The sequence below is a fragment of the Mauremys mutica genome, chromosome 24, assembly GCF_020497125.1.
Source record: "Mauremys mutica isolate MM-2020 ecotype Southern chromosome 24, ASM2049712v1, whole genome shotgun sequence".
NCBI lineage: Eukaryota > Metazoa > Chordata > Testudines > Geoemydidae > Mauremys > Mauremys mutica.
The window spans coordinates 352,872-372,595 of NC_059095.1; the positions used below are offsets into that span (position 1 = coordinate 352,872).

A 19,724-nucleotide genomic window follows, 5' to 3' on the forward strand; every position below is an offset into this window, starting at 1 on the left:
CTGTTTGGTTCGTAATCTCGCGCCTCAGGGTGGAGAGGGCTCTGATTGGTTTAGAGCCGGGAAGGCGCGCGGGCGGACTATCCGGCACTTCCGGCCGGTCCGACTCGACTCGACTCGCCCCGCCCACTCCAGGACGTAATGTGTGCTGGGACTTGTAGTCTGTGCTGGCCCACACGCCTTAGCCCCGGAGAGAAGCTTTGTGATTGGCTCTCGTTGGGCGATGAAAGGTCGTTGCTAAGGTAGAGGCGCCAGCGGGCGGGCGGGCCGCCCAGGGGTCGCTGTTGCTGGGATGCCGAAGAAATAAGGGAAAGGCTCGAGTCCGGCGCTGTGTCCCTGGCTGGGCCGCTGAGGCGCGCGGAGCCCACCCCCCCGTTTCTAGGGCAGGGGCTCAGCCCGGGGAGCCTAGAGACTCGGTGGCGCCCGTTCCCCGCCGCCCCGAGGGAAGGTCCCGAGGCAGCCGCCGCTCACTCCACCTCAGCCCTCGGGCAGGACGGGTTCCTGCGGGCGGTGAGATCCGGGCCCCAGCGCTGGCTGGCCTGTGTGGTGTGCAGGGGAGGGACCGAGCGCTGGGTCGCTGTCACTTCAGGCTTAGTGGTCCCCATTATTTGTACTATGGAAGCGCCTAGATCCCACAAGGGCAGGGACCCGTTGCTGTAGGTAGTGTCGTAGGTCCACATAGTAAGAGACCAGTCCCTGCCGTGACAAGATTACAGTTGAAATAGAGAAGACAGGCCCAGGTGGAGGAAGAAAAGACCGGTATCCCCATTTTACCCATGGAAAATAGGAGCAGAGAAAGATGAAATGTCTTGTCTAAGGTCATGCAGGAAATCAGCCGTAGATCTCCTATGGTCCAGTAGTGCCTGATCAACAAGGGATCATCTTCCTTTTGTAATTCTTCCACAGGCACACATGGATTCTCCCCATAAAAAACTCACTAATGCCCCTATTGACTCTTACGGTGACCTTTCTATAGGCAACACAGAAATGGGGGAAACTGACAAAAACAAAGACCTTAAAAGGGAGAGCCTCCTGGAAACTCAGTTTAGTCACATCAGATTCCTAAAGAAAAAGCAGCATGGACAAAGAAACCAGCTGAACCAGAATACTAGTGCCATGCAGGAGGGGAACAAGCATGTTGCAAAAAAACCTCTGGATACAGCCTCACAGGTGAGGTCAAGTGCCATTCTGAGAAAGCTAGCACAGATAGAAAGCAAGATCATGACCCGAAAGGTACAGATGGATTTTTCTGATACTGAGCTGGACCTGAAGATTTTGGATGATAAGAACTTATCAGCTAGATCCAGCCTGGAGGAGAGTGCAAGAGGTAGCAGGTATCTGAAGAAAAATGACACAGTCAAGGAAAATGTAAAATTGAGTAAAGTCCATTTCAAGGGAAAAGGTAGCTGCCAGACAACAAAAAACAAAGTGCCAATTAGAAAACAGCTTAGTCTAGATAGTGATGAAGAGGAAATGAGACAATTACTAGGGAGCTCTTTGGAATTTTCCAGTGAAAATGAGAACCAGAAGGATGTCACCAATTTTTCTAAACCTGATGGAAAGGTAACAACTTTACTGGGTTAGACATTATTTACATTTAATGAAATTACACGTTAAAATGGCAGATCACTTTATAGAAAATTAACACACTAACAACTTAATTTCTAGTATTTGTAATCTACTTTTATAAGATGAGAGCTAATGTTAATTGACATACTTATTCTGTGTAGCATTCTGAATGGTTATTCATTATTATCAATATAGTGTATTTTTACTTTTAGTGAAAGTAAAAATTTAGTAAACCTTTTAGTAAAGGTTGAAAATAGGTAAAGTAATGACATAAATCTCTTTTTTCCAAGTTATTCATTAAGTCCAAGATGAAGAGTCCATCAAGAACATCTTTTCCTCCCAAAACACAGTCTTCTTTGACAAACCTATTTAGTGCTCCTTTGCTACTTAGCAGAAGTTCTCAGAAAAGAACCTCTGATAGAATTAATCCACAAACTCCCTCTCCACCAAGTAGAAATTTGCCAAGACTAACTAGTATGTCTTTTCAATCACCAACTCCACTAAAAGACAGCATTGCAGAGACAGCTTCACTTAGAATGAACCACATCAAACAAAGTCAGGTGTCCTTGTCTGAAAGGAGTGAAATCAAGTCTTTGGATGAGTTGTTTTCAAAAGCAGCAGATACAGAAGATGCAACCAGTGAAAGTTCCAATGGTGAGTTTTTCCAAGTTCATTTTACATTTCTACTTATGTTCTGAACAGACTTGATGTAATTCATGGACACTAGAACTAAATTAGAGCTCATCATATTCAACAAACTTATCCTACAGAACTCTAGATCCTGTCAAAGGGATTGAAATTTGCCCTGAGCAATATTTTTCTAATCTAATATAAACCTTTTTCCCCATCATTTTTGATTGGCTGAAGGAAGCAAGGTCCTACACTCAATCTGATGGCATTTCTCTCTTTGTCTGTAACATGATACCTTTTGAATACTGCATTTGATCAGTTCAGAATTTCAGAGAATGTTCTAGGCACCAATGGGTAGAAATCCTATTGATTTTGGTAAAAATTGAGAAACCATAGGTGGGAAATGGGAGACACATGTTGTCCCTTTCGTCTGGTTAGGAGACCCAGCAGCTTCAACCACCTCTGTAATTGTCTATAGATCAAAAAACCAGTTGATAGCAGTCATTGATATCTTCCAGGATAACAATATCCCCGATCTCAGCTCTGCCCAATCTCCTAGTTCTCTTTTAAAAGTTGACATCCTTGATGACTTATCTCCCAACAGAAAGAAAAGTAGTAAGAATGATAGGGAACAATGGGGTTGCACCCAGAGCCCCTGGCATGGGTGGGGAAAGTGAGGAACCCTGGCACCAGGATGTAAGGGGATGCACACAGAGACCTGGCAGGTGGGAAAATGGGGGACAGTAGTATGGGGAGGGGGATGTGGGAGGCACACAGAGTGGAATAGGGGGCCTGGATATAAGGGGAAAATAAGAGGCCCACAGAGACCCTGGCATTGGATGGTGAAAGAATGGGAGATAGGAATGAGGGGACACACAGAGCCTCTGGCATAGTAGGAAAGAGCACACAGCATCCCGGGCATGAGAGAGGGAGGATTGCAGAGTGTCCTTGGAAACAAAGTGGGATGAGAGAGAGACATGGGAAGCTTGTAGGGGGAATAGAGGAATGCAAGAAGTCCCTGGTGCGTGCAATGACCTGTGTCTATAGAAGAAATAAAGTGTGTGACTTCTAGCTTCGTGATATGAACAAGTGAGGAAAGCTTGGTTATAATCATGTTAAAATAGATCATAGCTCACAGACACGCCTGTGGAAGCAAATGGAATCTAGTTTAAGCCTTATCTGCACTGCAGAATTAAACTGTTACTGAGCACAGCTGTCAGCGATTGGTAAAGATGCAAGTCTAGACAAGCACAGTTTACAGTGCTGAACGCAGTTTGTCCATGTCTACATTTGCAGCTTCATGCTTAGCTCTGGTTCTGCTCAAATAATTGCTGACAATTGCATTTAAGAAATCAGGATTATGGTTCAAGCTGCACTATCACTATGGACTGGAGTCATAACAGTGACTTACCTTGAACTTTGTTTCAGTGATATATTACTGGTGGTAATACAGTAAAATTTATATTGCCCTTCATTGAGGCTATGCAGGCACTTTACAAACAGAAGTTATGTCTTGCAAATTCATTGCCCCATGCAGCAAAAGAGTATTAGTATCTCCAGGTTAAATGGAGGAAAAGAAGACACAATGAGGTTGTGACTTGTCCATACTCTTACAACAATTACAAAGTAGAGCTAAGAATAGAACCTAGGAATTCTGAGATTTAGTCCCCTGTTCTAAACATCAGAACACAGTACCATTCTGACCAGTCTTATGGAACTTTTTAAAATAGCTTTCATATACCATCACTAGACATTAAACAAGAGAATCTGCATGCATTATGAGTCCAGTTGATTTAACTTTAATCCATCTTGGATTTTCTCTTAAAAATAAAAAACAAAAAAAACCACCTCCAATTCAAGAAAATTATATTATTAGAAAAAACCTTAATAGGTATGGCATGGAGGGTCTGAAGTAAACACCACTTAAAACTTTTTTGGTCTGTATAAGTGAATATTTAAATCAGGAAAACAGTATTGAATGTATGGCTTTTCCTCCTTTAAAGGGATATGTAAGGTAACTTTCCTGCTCTGATACCAGGTGACCATTTGTCATTCAATTGCAGACTTCAGATTAAATATTTTGAGCATTGATGATTTGGCTCCAAATGTTTCTGGTGATAGAGAAGCATTAAAACAAATGGTAAGTAGTAAATCCTTAAGTTATCTAGGAGAGTTTGTATCCGTGTGTTAAATGAAGATGGATGTTTTGAAGGGAACAGCTTCCATTTTACCTTCTAATAATCTGTGTAGACCTGTTATATAGAAAGCAAATTGATCAGATGTACACTGTCTGAGATTATATTCACTAGGTTTTAAATGTCCGTTAGCAGATTACATATTATCCGTTAGTTACACTTCCCTTTCTTGGTAATATTTCAAGGGAACATTACTCATTTCCTATTAAGAAAACATAAGTCTGGTCAAAGGATGCAGCAACCAATAAGTAATATTTTATAAGTGATCTGTACTGTAGTACAACATTGTACAAATATAACTGAAACACTTTCCAACTTGCATTGCCAAGACCCCACTCATGGAATTTTTTTTTAACAGGAGACAGACATTCAAATGACTAAAAAATCAAACAAGGACTCAGAACCAAATGTGTTTCCTGTGAATAATGACCAAACACCCCTTAAAATGGCGAGTGTAACTAGTACTAATGCTGCTTCTGACAATGATATGGAAGGGGAAATCATGACTGAAGCTGAAATCTCTGAGTTTTTAAGTGGAATTTCTACCGACTATCTTAGCGTTAGACAAGTGTTTCCTGGACCTGAGGAGAGTACTGTTAATTCAGAATATTCTGAAGACTTTGAAAAATCTCTGTCTTTACCAGTATCTGAGACTACAGACAGAAGATCCTTGTCTGAAATGTCAGTGGGGCATTCTAACAGCTCTGTGTATTCCAGAAAAGACCTTTCTCCCTCACTCTCATCACTTCAATCTAAGAAAAAATGGCATGAGACAGTAAGCAGAGTAACTGTGAAAGAGATGGCTGTGCAGACAACTGATTCTCCATTCACCTATCACTGGTCAAAGAGTAAGTTCACATTGATTTAAAGTTTTGGGGTTTCTAGGATTCAAGTGCTAATCCTAAATAGTTGTCTAAACTCTATATTAATAGATTCCAAGGCCAGAAGGGACAATTGTGATCATATAGTCTGAGCTGTGGTATAACATAGTTTCCCCAAAATAATTCCTAGAGCAGATCATTTAGAAAAACATCCCATCTTGATTTAAACATTGCTAGTGATGGAGAATCTACCACAACCTCTGGTAAATTGTTCCAATGGTTATGTACTCTTACTGTTAAAATTATGCCTTATTTCCAGTTTGAATTTGCCTAGCTATAGTTCTTAGTTCAGGTACTATATCCTGAATTAATAAAAAAGATCCTTTTTAATCTGTCACAATATTCATTCAGTCATCTGTACAAAAGATAGTACCATTACCAGATAGTACAGCTCATCAACTCCAACTGTTATTGCTAAAGGGCATCAGAAGGATGGGATTGACTTCCTTGAGGGGCACTGGAACCTACACAGGCCTTAGTAAGACAGTGGGGATTGGAATAATACCCAGATGTCCTCAGATAGGATTAACAACTGAGGTATGAAATAAACATATTGCTAAAGCGACCCTACCAATGTAGAACCCTTTACGCTGCATTTATTTCCTAGTGAAAAGCCAGGCTCCTGTTTTTTTACTGCTTCTGCAGGTAGCTGTTTCCAATCCATGACTGTCCTCTCTTCTTTAAAAGTAAAAAGCACCAGTGGCTTTTGCCATTCAGGCCCTGAACTAAACGCTTCTAGGTCTGATTCTCCTAATATTCACTGTCTAGCTCTGAAGTTAAGCATAAACTAGACTTTCTGGGGAGAGGGTGTTGGTAAAAATTTTATTTTTTAGTATATTTTCCTGTTTTTACATGTTTAGCATTGGTGTCACCACCTATTGCTTTCCTCTCCCGTTCATATCTTTCATTGTGGAGGGAGCTATTCAGAAAGATCTTACCTCAGCGTACAGATATTTGCCATTTAAGGAATTAAAGAATTAACCCAATAAACCCTTACTCTGGCTTGAAGAAAGATTCTGGGCCAGTTTTGCAATTGGCAGGTATAATTTTACTCCTAACAATGAGTTGGTTTGGATGGCCATGAGGAAGTGTTGTGCCAGGTGAATGGGAAGGCATGTAGCAAAGCTCAATGGTGGGACAAGTTATTCAGTTGCCACTTGTTTCCCCTTGCTACTTGTTTCTGATGCCTACTTGAACAGGTGGTTTAGCTGGGGTCAAGGAAGAACCTGCCCGAGATTGGTCGAGGGTAGCTAGGGCTCTTCAGGAGGCATGAGACGATAGAAGTAGGCAGGTACATCTGAAAACAACTATTCTGCACTGAGATACTTGAGCATTTCCCTATGCTATTCCTAGAGTTAGAAACTTTCTGTAAAATGGTGATTTCCCACACCATGGCAAATAAGGGGGTGATATCTCAAATAAGCAGCATAACATGACCAATGGTCTTCAGCATCTATGTTGACTGGTACAAGTCTCTGGTTAAAGCTGTGCACAAATTCTACACAGACTTCTTAAAAAGGAGAATGCTACATACTTCTAGTTCTGAAATACTTTATCAGAAACATTAATACTAAGATTCTGTCCTATAGAGGATGGCACAGCAATCCTTGGTCCAACTGTAAGATGCAGTTATATTGATCCAGTACCTAGTGCCAGTCATGTTGTCACCATGGATGCCCTGGAAGGTACTGTAAAAGCAAGAAGCTAATACTCATTCTGTTGTCCTTGTACTTTACTTGTAATGTGAACTGCAAACAGTGAATCCTGAACACCACAAAGCACTCGTTCTCTTTTCTCTGGCTTGTAGCCCTAACAGGATATAGTCCTGCAGTGTTTGCTTTGAATGACATGTTAAAACAGCACTTGATACTGACCCAGCAGTTCGTGGAGACGATCCACCATCTTCATTTATCGCTTGTGGAGTCATTGGAGAATGAGACATTTCAATATCACACACTGGCAGAAGCGAAGGAGGTAAGGAGTGTTGTCCAGAGCAGTAGCTCTCAATATGGGGAGGGTCTGAGGCCCGCAGGGGGCTGTGAGCAGGTTTCATGGTCAGCCAAAATAAACCAGAGAACAGGGCTGGCATTAGAGTTACTGTTGCCTAAGGCAGAAAGCAGAAGCCCAAGTCCCTCCCTGAGGGGCTGAAGCCCAAGCAACATAGTAGCTTCATGAGGTGTGGGGTCCCTGTGGCATGGGGTTCTGGGAAATTGCCCTGCTTGCTAACACCAGCCCTGGCTTTTAATCTAGTGGATATGCAGAAAAACAGTTGTTGGACAGCTGAGCTGTGGAGTTTAATAGCATGTTGGGGGGAGAAAGAAAAGGTTGAGAATGCCAGTCTGCAGCAGAAGACAATTCATATGTTCTATAGACTGGGTCTAGACAAGAGCATAATGGTTATGGAAGAGATTCTCCTTTTTCCCCTGCAACAGTGTGCCGCAAAGGAATAGCTGTTTCCAGTACCATTTGTTCCCCCATTAGATTAACAAGTAGTATAACAACTATGTAAACTCTATCTAGATTAGACAAAGTTTGAATTTGTAGGAATAGTTACATTGCTTACCAAAAGCTTAAACACATTTAAGTGGCATATGGTTATCTAGCAACTCAAAACTCACTCTTTACCATAGATCAGGTCCTACAGTATCCATAGCATACATCTTGGAAGAACCAATTTTCTCCCACTAATTTAAGGCCTGGTACTAATCTTTAACTGGCAGGCAGCCTTGACCCATTGGATCCTGCAGAGAACTCTGTCTGGCTCCTTTTGCCAGAACCCAAGCAGGCCATCTTATACATGCATATTGCAACTAAAAGTTCTGGTGAAAGACTGTTAAGTGAAGCACTCAGGTTAGGAATGCCAGAATTAAGGCTACTGCTGTAACTTCAGTTCAGGCCATTTGTGCATAAGCATTATGCTCTTTAATTACATTTTTTCCATGAGACTCCTGCTTCATTCAGTGCACAGAATAGACAGTACTTACTGAACTCAGTTTTTTTTTTAAGTTATTGAATGTGTGGTCCCAGGTTTTATTTACTACTCACCATCTAAACCCTACACCTGAATATTAATCTTCCTTATGATCCTCTCTGCAGTGCTCACCACCCTAGTAGCTGAATGCTTTAAAACATTAATTTTTCAAAGCAGCTCTGAGAGGCAAGGTGATATTTATCTTCATTTTACATAGCAGGAATGGAAACAAATTGTGAATTGTCCACTAATTTTGGGTGCCCAATTTACAATACCAAGAGCCTGATTTTTTTGAGTATTTCATGTTACATTCAGTGCACATCTCCCACTGACATCACTTGTAGCTGAGTGTGCTCAGCATTCCTGTAAACCATATCCCAGCTGTCTCAAGTTGGATAAGGAACAGTTAAACCAAAACAGGTGGTTTAAGTGACGTGCCCAAAACCACACAAGAACTCTGAAAGACAGGGCACCATTTGACTGCCTTAACCATGTGACAACTGCCAAAAGAAAGGGTAATCTTCCTGGTTCACTACACTCCTTCCACCTTGTGCAGTAAGTGAGGCCCAGGGTCTCAAACAGCTGCATTCAGTACAGAGCTCTGCCTAATTCAATGCACAGGTTGGACAGTGCTCAGGGAATGGGATGGGAAAGCTGTAGAGAAGTGTGTAATTAAACATTTAAATTCACCCCATTGGGCACATTCATTAAGGTTCCACAGGGACCCCCAATTTCAGCTCTTCCTAACTGGTTGCAAAGTCAAGCACTTTATAGTGTTCTGATTGAGCTTTTAATGTGCTAGATGCTATACAGATAAATAATTCCTACTCCAAAGAACTTACTTACAAACGTCTTGATCACCGCTCCCTCCCCTCCGCTCAAACACACAAGAACGAGGCCTCCTCTGCCACACTCCACCAGCTTGGATAGAGACCATACATAGCTTCTGTTGCTGGTATAGAAAGGCACAAGTGTTGAGGCAAACTTATCTTATTTTCAGCATTGATCGAGCATTTAAGTATTAACCAACCTTTTGTTACTTTGCAGTACATCAAGAGTCACAAATCCCCACCTCTGACAATTGAGCAAGCATTAGAAGAAGTTCAGAAAATGAAAGAGCAGTAGCAGGAATTGCTTTGACCTTACCATAATGAATAACCATATTTACTTTCATAAGTGGGATTTTTCAGTTGCAAGTCTCAAACTGAAATAAGATTTTCAACTGTTGTAGAAAAGGCAGATACTGAGTTAATTTTATATGTGGTGCAAATTCATGCCATCTGTAAACTTTAACCTTATGTACATGCTGTTCAGAAACAGGAAAGTAGCCTACCACTACAGAAAATGTCTTAGTTTTAATTACATACATGTCTTCACGGGCAAGTTAGACTTAAATGTGCTAAGAAAGAAACAGCACATTAAACCTAGCAAGCAAAGAAACAAAGGATTATATGTAATGTTTGTTGCATTATACATCAGAACTTGACTTGCATATTTAACATAGCGGTGATATGGTAAAAAAAAAAATTGCAAACCTCCAGTATTGTTCAAGTGAGGAGTCTGAAAGTGAAAGAATATCAACCATATTAAATTAGTGCACTGCTTTATTTTAAACTGTATGGATATAATTTTGTCCTCAAGTTATCGAAAAAATTTCAGAACACCTACTCCAAAAATAAAGATGAATTCCAGGCAAGTTAAGGAGATACTACTTTATCTAGGTAAGGGCAAGCCACTTACTTTGAAAAACAAGCTAAAGACAGTTTTATAAAAGTGTTTATTTGAAGGCAAAACAGTAAAATTCACAAGTTGGTAACATACATGTCTTTTGCTGATTCACAGACAGTTACAGTTTCACAGCTACAATAAATCTACAAGTTGATTATTTACCATAGGTGACTCAATGGTTTTTTACTGTAAAAATGGTTCTGGAAGAGGCTGCCATCCAGCAGACCTCTGCAGTGGAGGTGCACTGTTAGGATATCTAACATCTGTAGCTGGTGGTTTCTGGAAACAGAATTTAGTTACAAAAAAAGGTATTTTGTAGGCAGGGTGGTTTCCAAGAATGTTTCATATTTAGAAATGTGGGGTGGGGAAAATGAAGTCTTCTCTAGTGAATTAGTTCTAGCTTTTTATTCAAGGGTATATACAAAAATATAAAAAGCTTAAAGAATGCCTTTCATTATAAAGCATTGAACATCTTAGAGCACTTGAGTGGCTAAAACAGTTAACACTCTACATTCTGAATAGAATTGTGACTGCAGCAGATGGTGCGTAGGGGCTTTAAGTTGTGTAGTAGGCTCTAATAAGTTCATACAGTGCTCATAGGTCACCTGTATTGGAATTAGGTGCTTCATTCCCCATTTAGACATTAGGATACACTGCTCAGCATCAGTCTGACTTGCTCCCAAGGCAGCACCCCTCCACTTCAAATAGAATTAACCTTTGAGAAAAAAACATACATTATGGAACAAGAGACAAAAAACCATAACAAGTAACATCTGTATTCCAGAGGAATGAGTGGATCACAATCCTGGAGCAGGGATAGTTTGGCAGGGGTTTAGTTCTAGTATAAAATGGGTAACTAATTTTTGAAAGTTTGCAAAATAAATGGGTATTTTTAAACTCGCTAGACATGTAACAGAAATGACTGGCCTTTTTAAAGCACTAAACAAATGTTGGAGTACATGTCATAGCCTTCCATTTTCCATCATAGATTTAAATGTAATTCATTTAATGTCACTTCCTCCAGACATTAATCCTGATTTATACAAGATTAAGTTTAATCTTTTGTAGAAGATGCAAGACATCTTTCTTCAGATTTCAGGGAGTCTTATTCAGGTGGTGGAGGGTCTTGGGTTTCACGCTTCACTGAAACAATAGGGAAAAAAGTTCTTACACATTCTGCAGTTAGTCTCAGTTCTGTCTGAAGAGTAATGCAGTTTAGGATGAGGGCTCCATTCACAAAATGGGTTCTCTCTCCACACTTTATTTTTTTTGGCAGAGATTTTGTTACATAGCCTTAGAGCTATGGCCAGAAGTGACTTTGCCTGCCCAAAGCTCCTCCCTCTTTTACTATTTTCCCCATTGCTAATTGTGAATCTTTACTCAGCAAGGGTACTTGTCACTCAGAACCCCTACAAATCCTGTCCCTCCCTCATTCTCAAAGTGAGGCTCTCCATCCCACAGAGTGCCACTCACAGTAGCAAATAACTAAGTTTGACCTGTGTCATCTTTTCCTGAGCCTCTACTTTAGGCCTGTGCTATACCTACCCACTGCTGGTTCTGGTCCTTAGGAAAGGAGCAGAACTCAACAGCAAGGGTGAGCAGCTCACATCTGGATAGACAAAACCAGGCAGGAATGCCAGACTGCCTCCCAGTACCCACAAATCCCTCCTTTCCTCCTGCCCTACTAGCCATTAGCCATTCTCCCTCAGTAGTTTAGGGAGGAAATCTAGTTTCCTGAAGGTTAAAAAACAAACTGCCTAGCAACCACACCACAGCCAGAACATGGCTCGCAAAGGAGGGAGATAAGTGGGGTTGACTTGGAATGGAACAAGAGGTTAATTAAAAATGCACACAAATTTCCAAACTGCAAATAAAGCTCAACTCAGATTAAATTTAGAAAAGGCATAGTTCTTTCCTGCTGCAATAGCCTTTGCAGTTTTAACCAAGTATTGTGGAAGAGACAGCAGCTGTATGTAGTACTCCTGGGGAAATTCTGCACAGTGCAGAATTTTGCAGAAATTAACGTGCATGCAGAATTTTCCTTTCCCCCACATAAATGGGCTGCAGTATTATTGGCTGCCACTAGGGGCTACTGGACCTGGCAGAGCCTAGCTTGCACATAGAAGACATTGCCAAGGGGAGGGAGCTAGAGGGCTCCTGGCAGCTGCAGTTCCCAGCATGCCCTGAGGGAAGGAGACAGCAGTGCTCAGGAAACTCCATGCAAGCCTGGGACAAAGCATCAGGCTGTTTCTCCCTCTGGATTCCTGGACACTGGGGGGTGGGTGTCTGGGCTCTGGAGGGGGTGCAGGTATCTGGGCCAGGGGACCCCAAGGCTGGGCTCCAGGGAGAGGCAGGTATCTGGCTCCCTGGGAAGGGGAGGAAGGAGGCAGAGAAACAGGAACTGGGTTGTTATAGGGGTTTCTTTAACTCTCTCCTCCTTTTTTGTGCATCTCTGTATTGTTATAGACATACTTGCTGACACATTTTGAAATAAATACCAAAATAACTGAAACTGGTGTGATTATGTAGTGTTATTTTGACAACATGTGCAGAATTTTTAATTTTTTGGTGCAGAATGCCCCCAGGAGTAATGTAGTGCGACAACAGCTCTTACCAAGGAAAAAGTATTGGGGTTATTCAGAGAGCAGCATTTACTTACCCAGAAATTTAAAAATGAATAATAAAAATTATAAAACTAATTTGTGTCCTTAATCTTTTGATTCCCTATGCAACCTCCATTGGATTTTATAGTCTAGGGAAACCCTTGCCAAGTGGGATAAAGTAGCTATTATATTAACTATGAAGGGTTCACAGGACCTTTTTAGATTGTCCATCAACATTCACTTACAGTCATCTCTGGCCTTCATGCGTGCAATAAACGAGTAACTTTTATTTCTGCGGTAGTTTTCATATGGGTCATCTAGTGCAACTCCTACTCCTTTATACTGATCCCATTTATCTCGGATATCCCCTCCTTTAATTGGGTCTTGGATTCCTTGTTCCTTGGCTCCCAGTCCTCCAGATCCACTCCATCCTATAAAAGAGACACGGGAGAGCATCTTGTTATTCAATTCAGTAGTGTGAATTGTACAGGAAACAAAAATGAAGAAATAGTGTAGAAGAAGCTTGATACAGCCTGATACAATAGCTCTGAGAAGGGTGAACTGTCCCATTCATCTCAAGTATTAATTTCAAGACCTGCGGCTCTGCGAAGAATGGGAGGAACCAACACCACCTGACAGAGGACACTGCGTGCAAGGAAGAGGAGTGCAGTAGGCTCCACCTTCCCATTCAACCAAGCAGATATATTTTGTCTACTGGAGTAAGTACCTAGTGTAGGGAGTCCCATGGCATACCCCCTGCTTCTCTGAAAGGGAATGAGGGCTCCTTCAACTACCACTCACCATGTTAGTGGGACTGGGGAGTGTATAACAAGGTGTTTATGGCCCTGTATTGCCTTAAGATGGCCCTGTTATGAAGCTCTGCATAAAAACAATTTAGAACCTGTATGAGTGACTGATGAACAACTGTCTGCCGCAGGACAGTTTGGGGTGGAGGAAAGCAGAAAATCATTAGGAGGAGAGGTCTATATTTCCAGCTAAAACGTTGTCACACATGAAGCAGACGAGCAAGATGGCAAGATTTGGCATTCTAATATGTTAGAAGGAAGATTAGTCCCAACAGTTAGGGCATTGCCTGGGATTCAGGAGTTCTAGGTTCAATATTGAGCTCTGCCAGGCTTCCTCTGTGATCTTCAGCACGTCACTTACTCTCTCTGCGCCTCATTTCCCCATCTGTAAAATGGGGATTATTAATAGTACTTCTCTACCGTACAAGGGGTGAGTGAGGATAGATTTGTTACTACGAGTGCCTCTATCAATTATGACAATAGCGGCCATAAGTACTTAAAGAGATGCAATAAAACAATGATGTTAATACTGTTTCTGACACGGCTGTAAGATGATACAATGTATAACAGAAGCCCCAAAACAACCTGCAGCAGTCTCAGCCTTTTGCAATCAAGGCCACAAATAAGGTGGACAATGAAATGAGTGGCTGGTTTCATTTACTATTAGCAAAGGCGGGGGAAGTTATGACCTCTCAATCCCTTCTCTCAGGCACTCATGATTGCAGGGGGTGCCAGTTATTTTCAGAGTTCCTTGGGTGCTATAGGCCTATTGTCACACAATTCACATACACATTAACAGTTTTCATTTGAAATACATTAAGGGCCGTTATAAAGAGGACAGTGATCAATTGTTCTCAATGGCCAATGAAGGTAGGACAAGTAATAATTTGCAGCAAGGGAGATTTAAGTTAGATATTAGGAAAAAATTCCAAACTGCAAGGATAGTTAAGTGCTGGAATAGGTTACTAAGGGAGGTTGTGAAATCCCCACCATTGGAGGTTTTTAAGAATAGGTTAAAACAAAACACCTGTCAGGGTTGGTCTAGATACACTTGGTCCTACCTCAGCATGGTGGAGATGGACTAGATGACCTCTTGAGGCCCTACATGATTCTGTATGAAATGCATTAAGCCTGAGTGCTTTATACAGATATATATGGCAGCCATCCCTCTCAAAAGAATGGTGTAAACACCAAAGTAGTTCATTTACTGTACGTCATGCTGCAGCATTGCAAGTGGCTTAAAAGTCTAATTCTTGAAGTCTTTCCACAGACAATGCAGGCCTAAGACACAGGGCCAGAAGATGAAGACAGCACACTACTAGCACTTCAGATCTGCTGGTCTTTCCTCTTCGCTCTCTTTGCTTTCCTCTCTCTCTCAGCTACTTCTCTTCAGCCTCCAACTTCCTCATGCAGCACAGCGCTCCAAGTGCGGCCTGTTGCTAGCGGCTTCTTCCCAGCTTACAGTGTTGATGTTGAACGTTTTCAAGTCCTTCTTGCAAATGACCTTGAACCTGAGCCTAGGTCAGCATAGGGCCTTGGAGCATCCATTGTTCATATGTTGCAGGTGACTAAGCCAATCGAGAGGTCTGCATTTGAGACTAGTGATTAGACTTGGCAATTTTGTTTTCTCAAAGTACTTTAGTGTCAGGAACTTTGGATTCACACTTGATATTTAGAATATGGAAAAAGACAGTGGCTATGGAAAGTGTTTAGCCTTCTCTGACGCCTGCTGTCAGTGGTCCAGGTCTTGCCACCACACAACAGTCTGCTCAGAACACACATCTAGTAGACCCGTGTCTTGGTGTTCAGTGTTAGTTTCCTGTTATCTCACATTTATCTGTTGGCTGAATATGATAGCTGCCTTTCTAAAGTTATCCAATACAGTTGATCCTAGACAGCGGAATGTGTGCACAACTTTAACAGGGGGATCAGAACAAGTTTGGCCCATATATTTATGAATGCAACATGGCTTTCTTTATCTCTGAAGTCTACACTCTTTAGGAGCATGACTTAAATTATCTTTAGGTAGAAGAGTCCAAGCCAAGGGTCACCATAAAAATTACATCATAGCCTCTCACCCATACAGTACATGAAACCCTGGAGAGCAAGGACCTTCTGGAGTAAGGTGTAAAACACACAGTGTCCTAAAGTCAGAAGGCTGATTTTTCCCCCCTCTCTCCGCTTTGTGAAAGGTTCTATCTGGGGGAGGAAGCAGGATGATTGTTTCAATCAAAGACAATAAATCTTACCCATTTTCACTAACATTTGATGCCCTTTATTTTCTTCTCCAAGTCTTGAATCAGGTATAGGAGGCCCGGAGTTAGAGCCCAAACCAGCAGCAGAGCTAAGAGAAAATACAAGTTATAATTTACCATTAGAATTTTAACATTTCACTGTGTTAAAACATATTGAATATAAGTTATTTTTTATGCATATGTATTGTTTAAACTTCTATAACCAACATAACTAGCCAGACAAACCTTTGGAAAGGCAAGTCACAAGGAGTCCTGTTGCAGCACATTCTATGTATCTCCGCCACCCCAACAGCAGATATCAAGGATATCAGATACCATGGTTTTCTCAAGAGTAAAGTGCAAACATGCCCAGAGAACTCCTTTTCCTTTCCATGTTATGTACCTAAGGGTTTTTTATGAATTGTTTTAAAACACAAGATTTAGTCATTACCAGGAACTGTGAAGCAATTTTATCCTCTCTCCATGTATATATGACATGACTGTGCAGTTTGTTCAAGTTATGGTTTGATCAACTTAGAATCCTGCCCTTTTCTACCCAATTCATTAAGTGTTTAATACACAGAAACTATCAGAAAAGTCCTAGGCCAACCTCAGCACGCTCAGAGAGTACATCACAAAACTCAATCCAATGGAAAGCCTTACGGAGGAGTGGGACTGCGAGATCGGGACCGGTGCCGCCTTCCCGGGGAGTAAGATTTAGATCTTGATCTTGACCTTGACCGTGACCGACTACGAGAAGAGTGGGACCTGCTTCTGCTTCTGGAAAGTAAGAGTGTGAGAAGTCAGTTACCTTTCTCTAATGCACAGGATTATAGCAATATATAGCTTTTTCATTGGCTCCCTAGCTTTTGTAATTCACCTCTGACATTAATAAAATAGTATTTTTAAAAAGGTATCTAAGATCTGGAAAATTTATGGACAGAAATGCTGATATACCATTTCATGTACACAGCTTCCAGTATGGTGCATTCTATATATTCATCTCCCTGAACAAAACCTTGTGACCTTTGGTGCCTTAAACTAATTAAGGTTTCCTGAGGAAAGCAAAAAACCTAGTGCTAAGTTCAGGAATCTTCCATTTTCTGGAGGAAAAAACATGCATTCTCAACCTACGAGAGATCTGTTGAATATGCAAAGAGAGCACGATCTAAAGTAACAGGGTCAGGAGTCAGGAACTTCTGAGTTCAACTAATACCTCTGCCACTAACTCATTGCATTGCCTTGGACAACTCATTTCACCTCTCTCTCTCATTTTGCTCATCAGTAATATTGGGAATATTTACTGCCCTACCTCCAAAGGGCTGTTATGAAGGATCATATTGGCACACCTCCAGCATTTTAGGAGATTTAGCTAGCCATAATCCCTAATGCGCTCTTGCTTCACCCTACCTGGACTGCGATCGTGAATAGGATCGTGATCGGGAGCAGGATCGTGATCGTGACCTTGAATAGGAGCCAGATGACTTTGAAGATCTTGAATTGGATCGTGAGGAGGAGCGACCTCTGCTTTTAGACCTACTGCGGGATCGAGATGGCCCACTGCATAGGGATACAAAATACCAAGAAAACCGAGTAAGATTCATGTGAGCTGCATGAAAAGCAAACATGTATTTTCTTTTAAACTAAAATTTAAACATGCTGAAATTTTGCTGACAACCAAGTGAAGCCAAAGCCTGCCAGGGTGGCAAGTATGCCATTTTCTATATGTTAAATAAATCAAGCTCCAGAAAGTTAAGACATAATTATTGCCCCAGCACATTGTCAAAAAGATTTTCACTGTATGTCTAATTAAGGCAGCAGTAGCACAGTCTAAAAGAATGGCAAACGTCAGAAACACTGCAGGGGAACTCTTACCTATTTCTCTTCTCCTGACCTTTTCTCCGTCTAGCTCTCATTTTAGCTCTGAAGAACTCATACAGCCCATTCTGCTCCCAGCCTTCACTGCAAGATATCAACCACACATACAGTCAATATATGGGAAGAGCTCACTTTTGTCAAATAGACGAGTTCAGGATTTTTAGAAAATAGGGGGCTTGGGGAAAGTGGTCTCACGTGCTCTCAGTATGAAACCAGACAGCACACTGGAGTGGATGAAGTTCAAAATGTAATGTAGAGTATTTATTTCAGCATTAGCAGAACCAAGTTAAAGGCCCCGAGAGCTTCTCAGGGCAGGGCATTTTCCTTACCATATTGTTAGCATTCTTACCTGTTTCTAGGCCTGTCATGAGATGGTGGACTATAAAATGCTTCAACTGCAGCCAACAATCTCTCACTCGGGGGCATTGGGGGTGGAAGACGTATATCTTTAGGATCCAAAGGCTTATATTCATGATCTTCAAGCTGCCAGAAACAAAATAGATGGCTTTCAAGTCACGGGGTGACTATCTAAGGAGATAACTATACCTATAAAGTCTAACTGCTTAGAGACCTTGCACTTCATTACTGAGTTTAAAATGGTCTAAAAATAAGGCTTTGGCAGGTACCACAAACAAGCACTGGGTCATCTAGTATAAAACAAAACTCTAGTGACATTTGCAGCATTAAACTTGGCAGCACGTTAACTGGGATTCCTAGGTGTATAAGATGTAGCTGTAGTCTATACAGCCCCATGGTATCCAAGCTTCTGGCACAAGACTTGGGAAACAGCGATGAGCACTGGGAATAATAACAGAATTTAGACACAGAATCGACCTATTAATTCTTCTAGAATACTATTTAAATTATACCAATTTAACCCATCCCACAGCAGCCAGTATGTTCCCTACAGTCTATTTTCTGGTCTTTTGTTCACTTGTAATAGATTAGAATTACAAAAGTCTTCACAGAAAAGAGTTTAAGACCAGCTACCAAACATGGCTGGCCAGTGACTGGGACTCTTTCCACACTCCTATAAATCACTATGTGCTACTGATTTTAAAATTATGGGTAAAATTTAAAATCAATGGGACTTAACATTTTGAGAAGCGTCTTCTGTCTTCATAGTCTAGCTAGCTGCCTTTCTGAAATGTCCCCTGTGCCAATCCTGATTGATGGGTACGATGTGGAAAGCACACTACTTTGAAGTAATAAATAACTCGTTAATTTTAAACCATCCCTAAAATTGATCATGGGAGTTTGATCTTTTAACCCTTCTACTCAGCTTCCATTTCAGCAACTTACTTTCACAAGTGGAGCCATAAGTCCAGCAGGAAGATCAAAGTAGGGGACATTTGGCACCAGGCTGGGATCATCATGGTTTACGTGAGGGGGGCCTTGTCTCCGCATGTGAGGAGGCTGCCCATTAAATCCATGTGGAGGAGGCCCAAAATCAGGGTGCTGTGGCCCACCCCAAGGAGGATGCTCACCAATTCCAGGATGAGGCAATCTATGCCCAGGATGATGATGAGGTGGTCCAATTTCTGCAGAGAAAGACAAGAAAGCTTTATTTGGTTTTACAGAGGAGAAGACAGGAAGGAGGACAACCAACTGAGATGCCCCCAACCACATACATTTATTCTAAGAGAAAAAAATCCTACTACAAGGAAAGCTCATTAACTACTACAGGGAAGAGAAGGCACCGAGTACAGGTCTGTGCTCATGAAGCACCTACAGTCTCTCCCCCTCCCTTGCGTAACAGCCACCCACATCTTCAATAACAAATTTCATAAACTAAGCCCCTGTCGCTTTGCGGTACCTTGACTTTGGAAAGTGCTACAATTAAAGTTTCTATTCTCAAAAACAATTTAACTTGCATTCAGCAAAGGAGACACCCAAGACTCAAAATACAATTGCAGTCCATCTCCAAAGCAGTAGACTTGCAAGTTCTATCAACATGCATAGACAAACAAACAGATGGGAGTGGTTTCACAGGAGGACATGACATGCAAGTGCTTTGTTAGAAGGGCATTCCCAAAGGTAGGAGAGAAAAATGTTCCTGTTAAAATAAGGCAATGAATGATCTCAGCATGACCCCTAGTGGACAAAAATACTGGCTGCGTGTACCAGGACTGATACAGCACACAACTGGGCAACTGTGAAATACGCTGACAGTCCTGCATGGGAGATCCAGCCTGGAACAGAGAGGATGCTGCAGGGCAAAAATGAGCAGAC

At 41.6% G+C, this 19,724-nt stretch overlaps 2 protein-coding genes across 7 annotated transcripts in view; one reads left to right on the plus strand and one right to left on the minus strand.

The window, feature by feature from the left end:
- The first annotated feature begins 88 nt into the window (after positions 1-88).
- On the plus strand, positions 89-10,133 carry C24H19orf44 (chromosome 24 C19orf44 homolog). 4 transcript variants are annotated; one of them, XM_044998541.1, is made up of 8 exons: positions 89-239; positions 904-1,560; positions 1,857-2,220; positions 4,260-4,336; positions 4,750-5,239; positions 6,862-6,957; positions 7,080-7,246; positions 9,291-10,133. In XM_044998541.1, exons 2-8 carry the CDS (start codon positions 910-912, stop codon positions 9,366-9,368), a joined length of 1,923 nt encoding a protein of 640 aa, XP_044854476.1. In that variant the 5' UTR covers positions 89-239; positions 904-909; the 3' UTR covers positions 9,369-10,133. The 4 variants fall into 4 exon arrangements, with proteins under 4 accessions (XP_044854476.1, XP_044854475.1, XP_044854474.1 ...); XM_044998540.1 differs by lacking the exon at positions 89-239 and adding an exon at positions 252-507; XM_044998539.1 differs by lacking the exon at positions 89-239 and having other exon boundaries at positions 252-1,560.
- Positions 10,004-19,724, minus strand: part of LOC123355806 (calcium homeostasis endoplasmic reticulum protein) — an 18,843-nt gene continuing 9,122 nt past the window's right edge. Inside the window, exons 11-18 of one of the 3 annotated variants that reach the window (XM_044998538.1) lie at positions 18,795-19,033; positions 17,842-17,975; positions 17,490-17,576; positions 17,025-17,174; positions 16,278-16,394; positions 15,630-15,724; positions 12,820-13,005; positions 10,004-10,686 (exon numbers count right to left, since the gene is read on the minus strand). In XM_044998538.1, the coding sequence (XP_044854473.1) occupies positions 10,682-10,686; positions 12,820-13,005; positions 15,630-15,724; positions 16,278-16,394; positions 17,025-17,174; positions 17,490-17,576; positions 17,842-17,975; positions 18,795-19,033 (1,013 nt within the window). In that variant the 3' untranslated portion in view covers positions 10,004-10,681. Of the gene's footprint in view, positions 11,115-12,811; positions 13,006-15,629; positions 15,725-16,277; positions 16,395-17,024; positions 17,175-17,489; positions 17,577-17,841; positions 17,976-18,794; positions 19,034-19,724 lie in introns of those variants that run through there. The other 2 variants (XM_044998535.1, XM_044998537.1) reach the window with 2 other exon arrangements.

Excerpts from the sequence above, each read along its gene's own strand:
- C24H19orf44 (XM_044998541.1), top strand. The coding sequence starts at position 910 with ATGGATTCTCCCCATAAAAAACTCACTAATGCCCCTATTGACTCTTAC. Across the intron at positions 1,561-1,856 it reads TTTCTAAACCTGATGGAAAG|TTATTCATTAAGTCCAAGAT; the intron begins GTAACAACTTTA and ends CTTTTTTCCAAG. Across the intron at positions 5,240-6,861 it reads CACCTATCACTGGTCAAAGA|AGGATGGCACAGCAATCCTT; the intron begins GTAAGTTCACAT and ends TCTGTCCTATAG.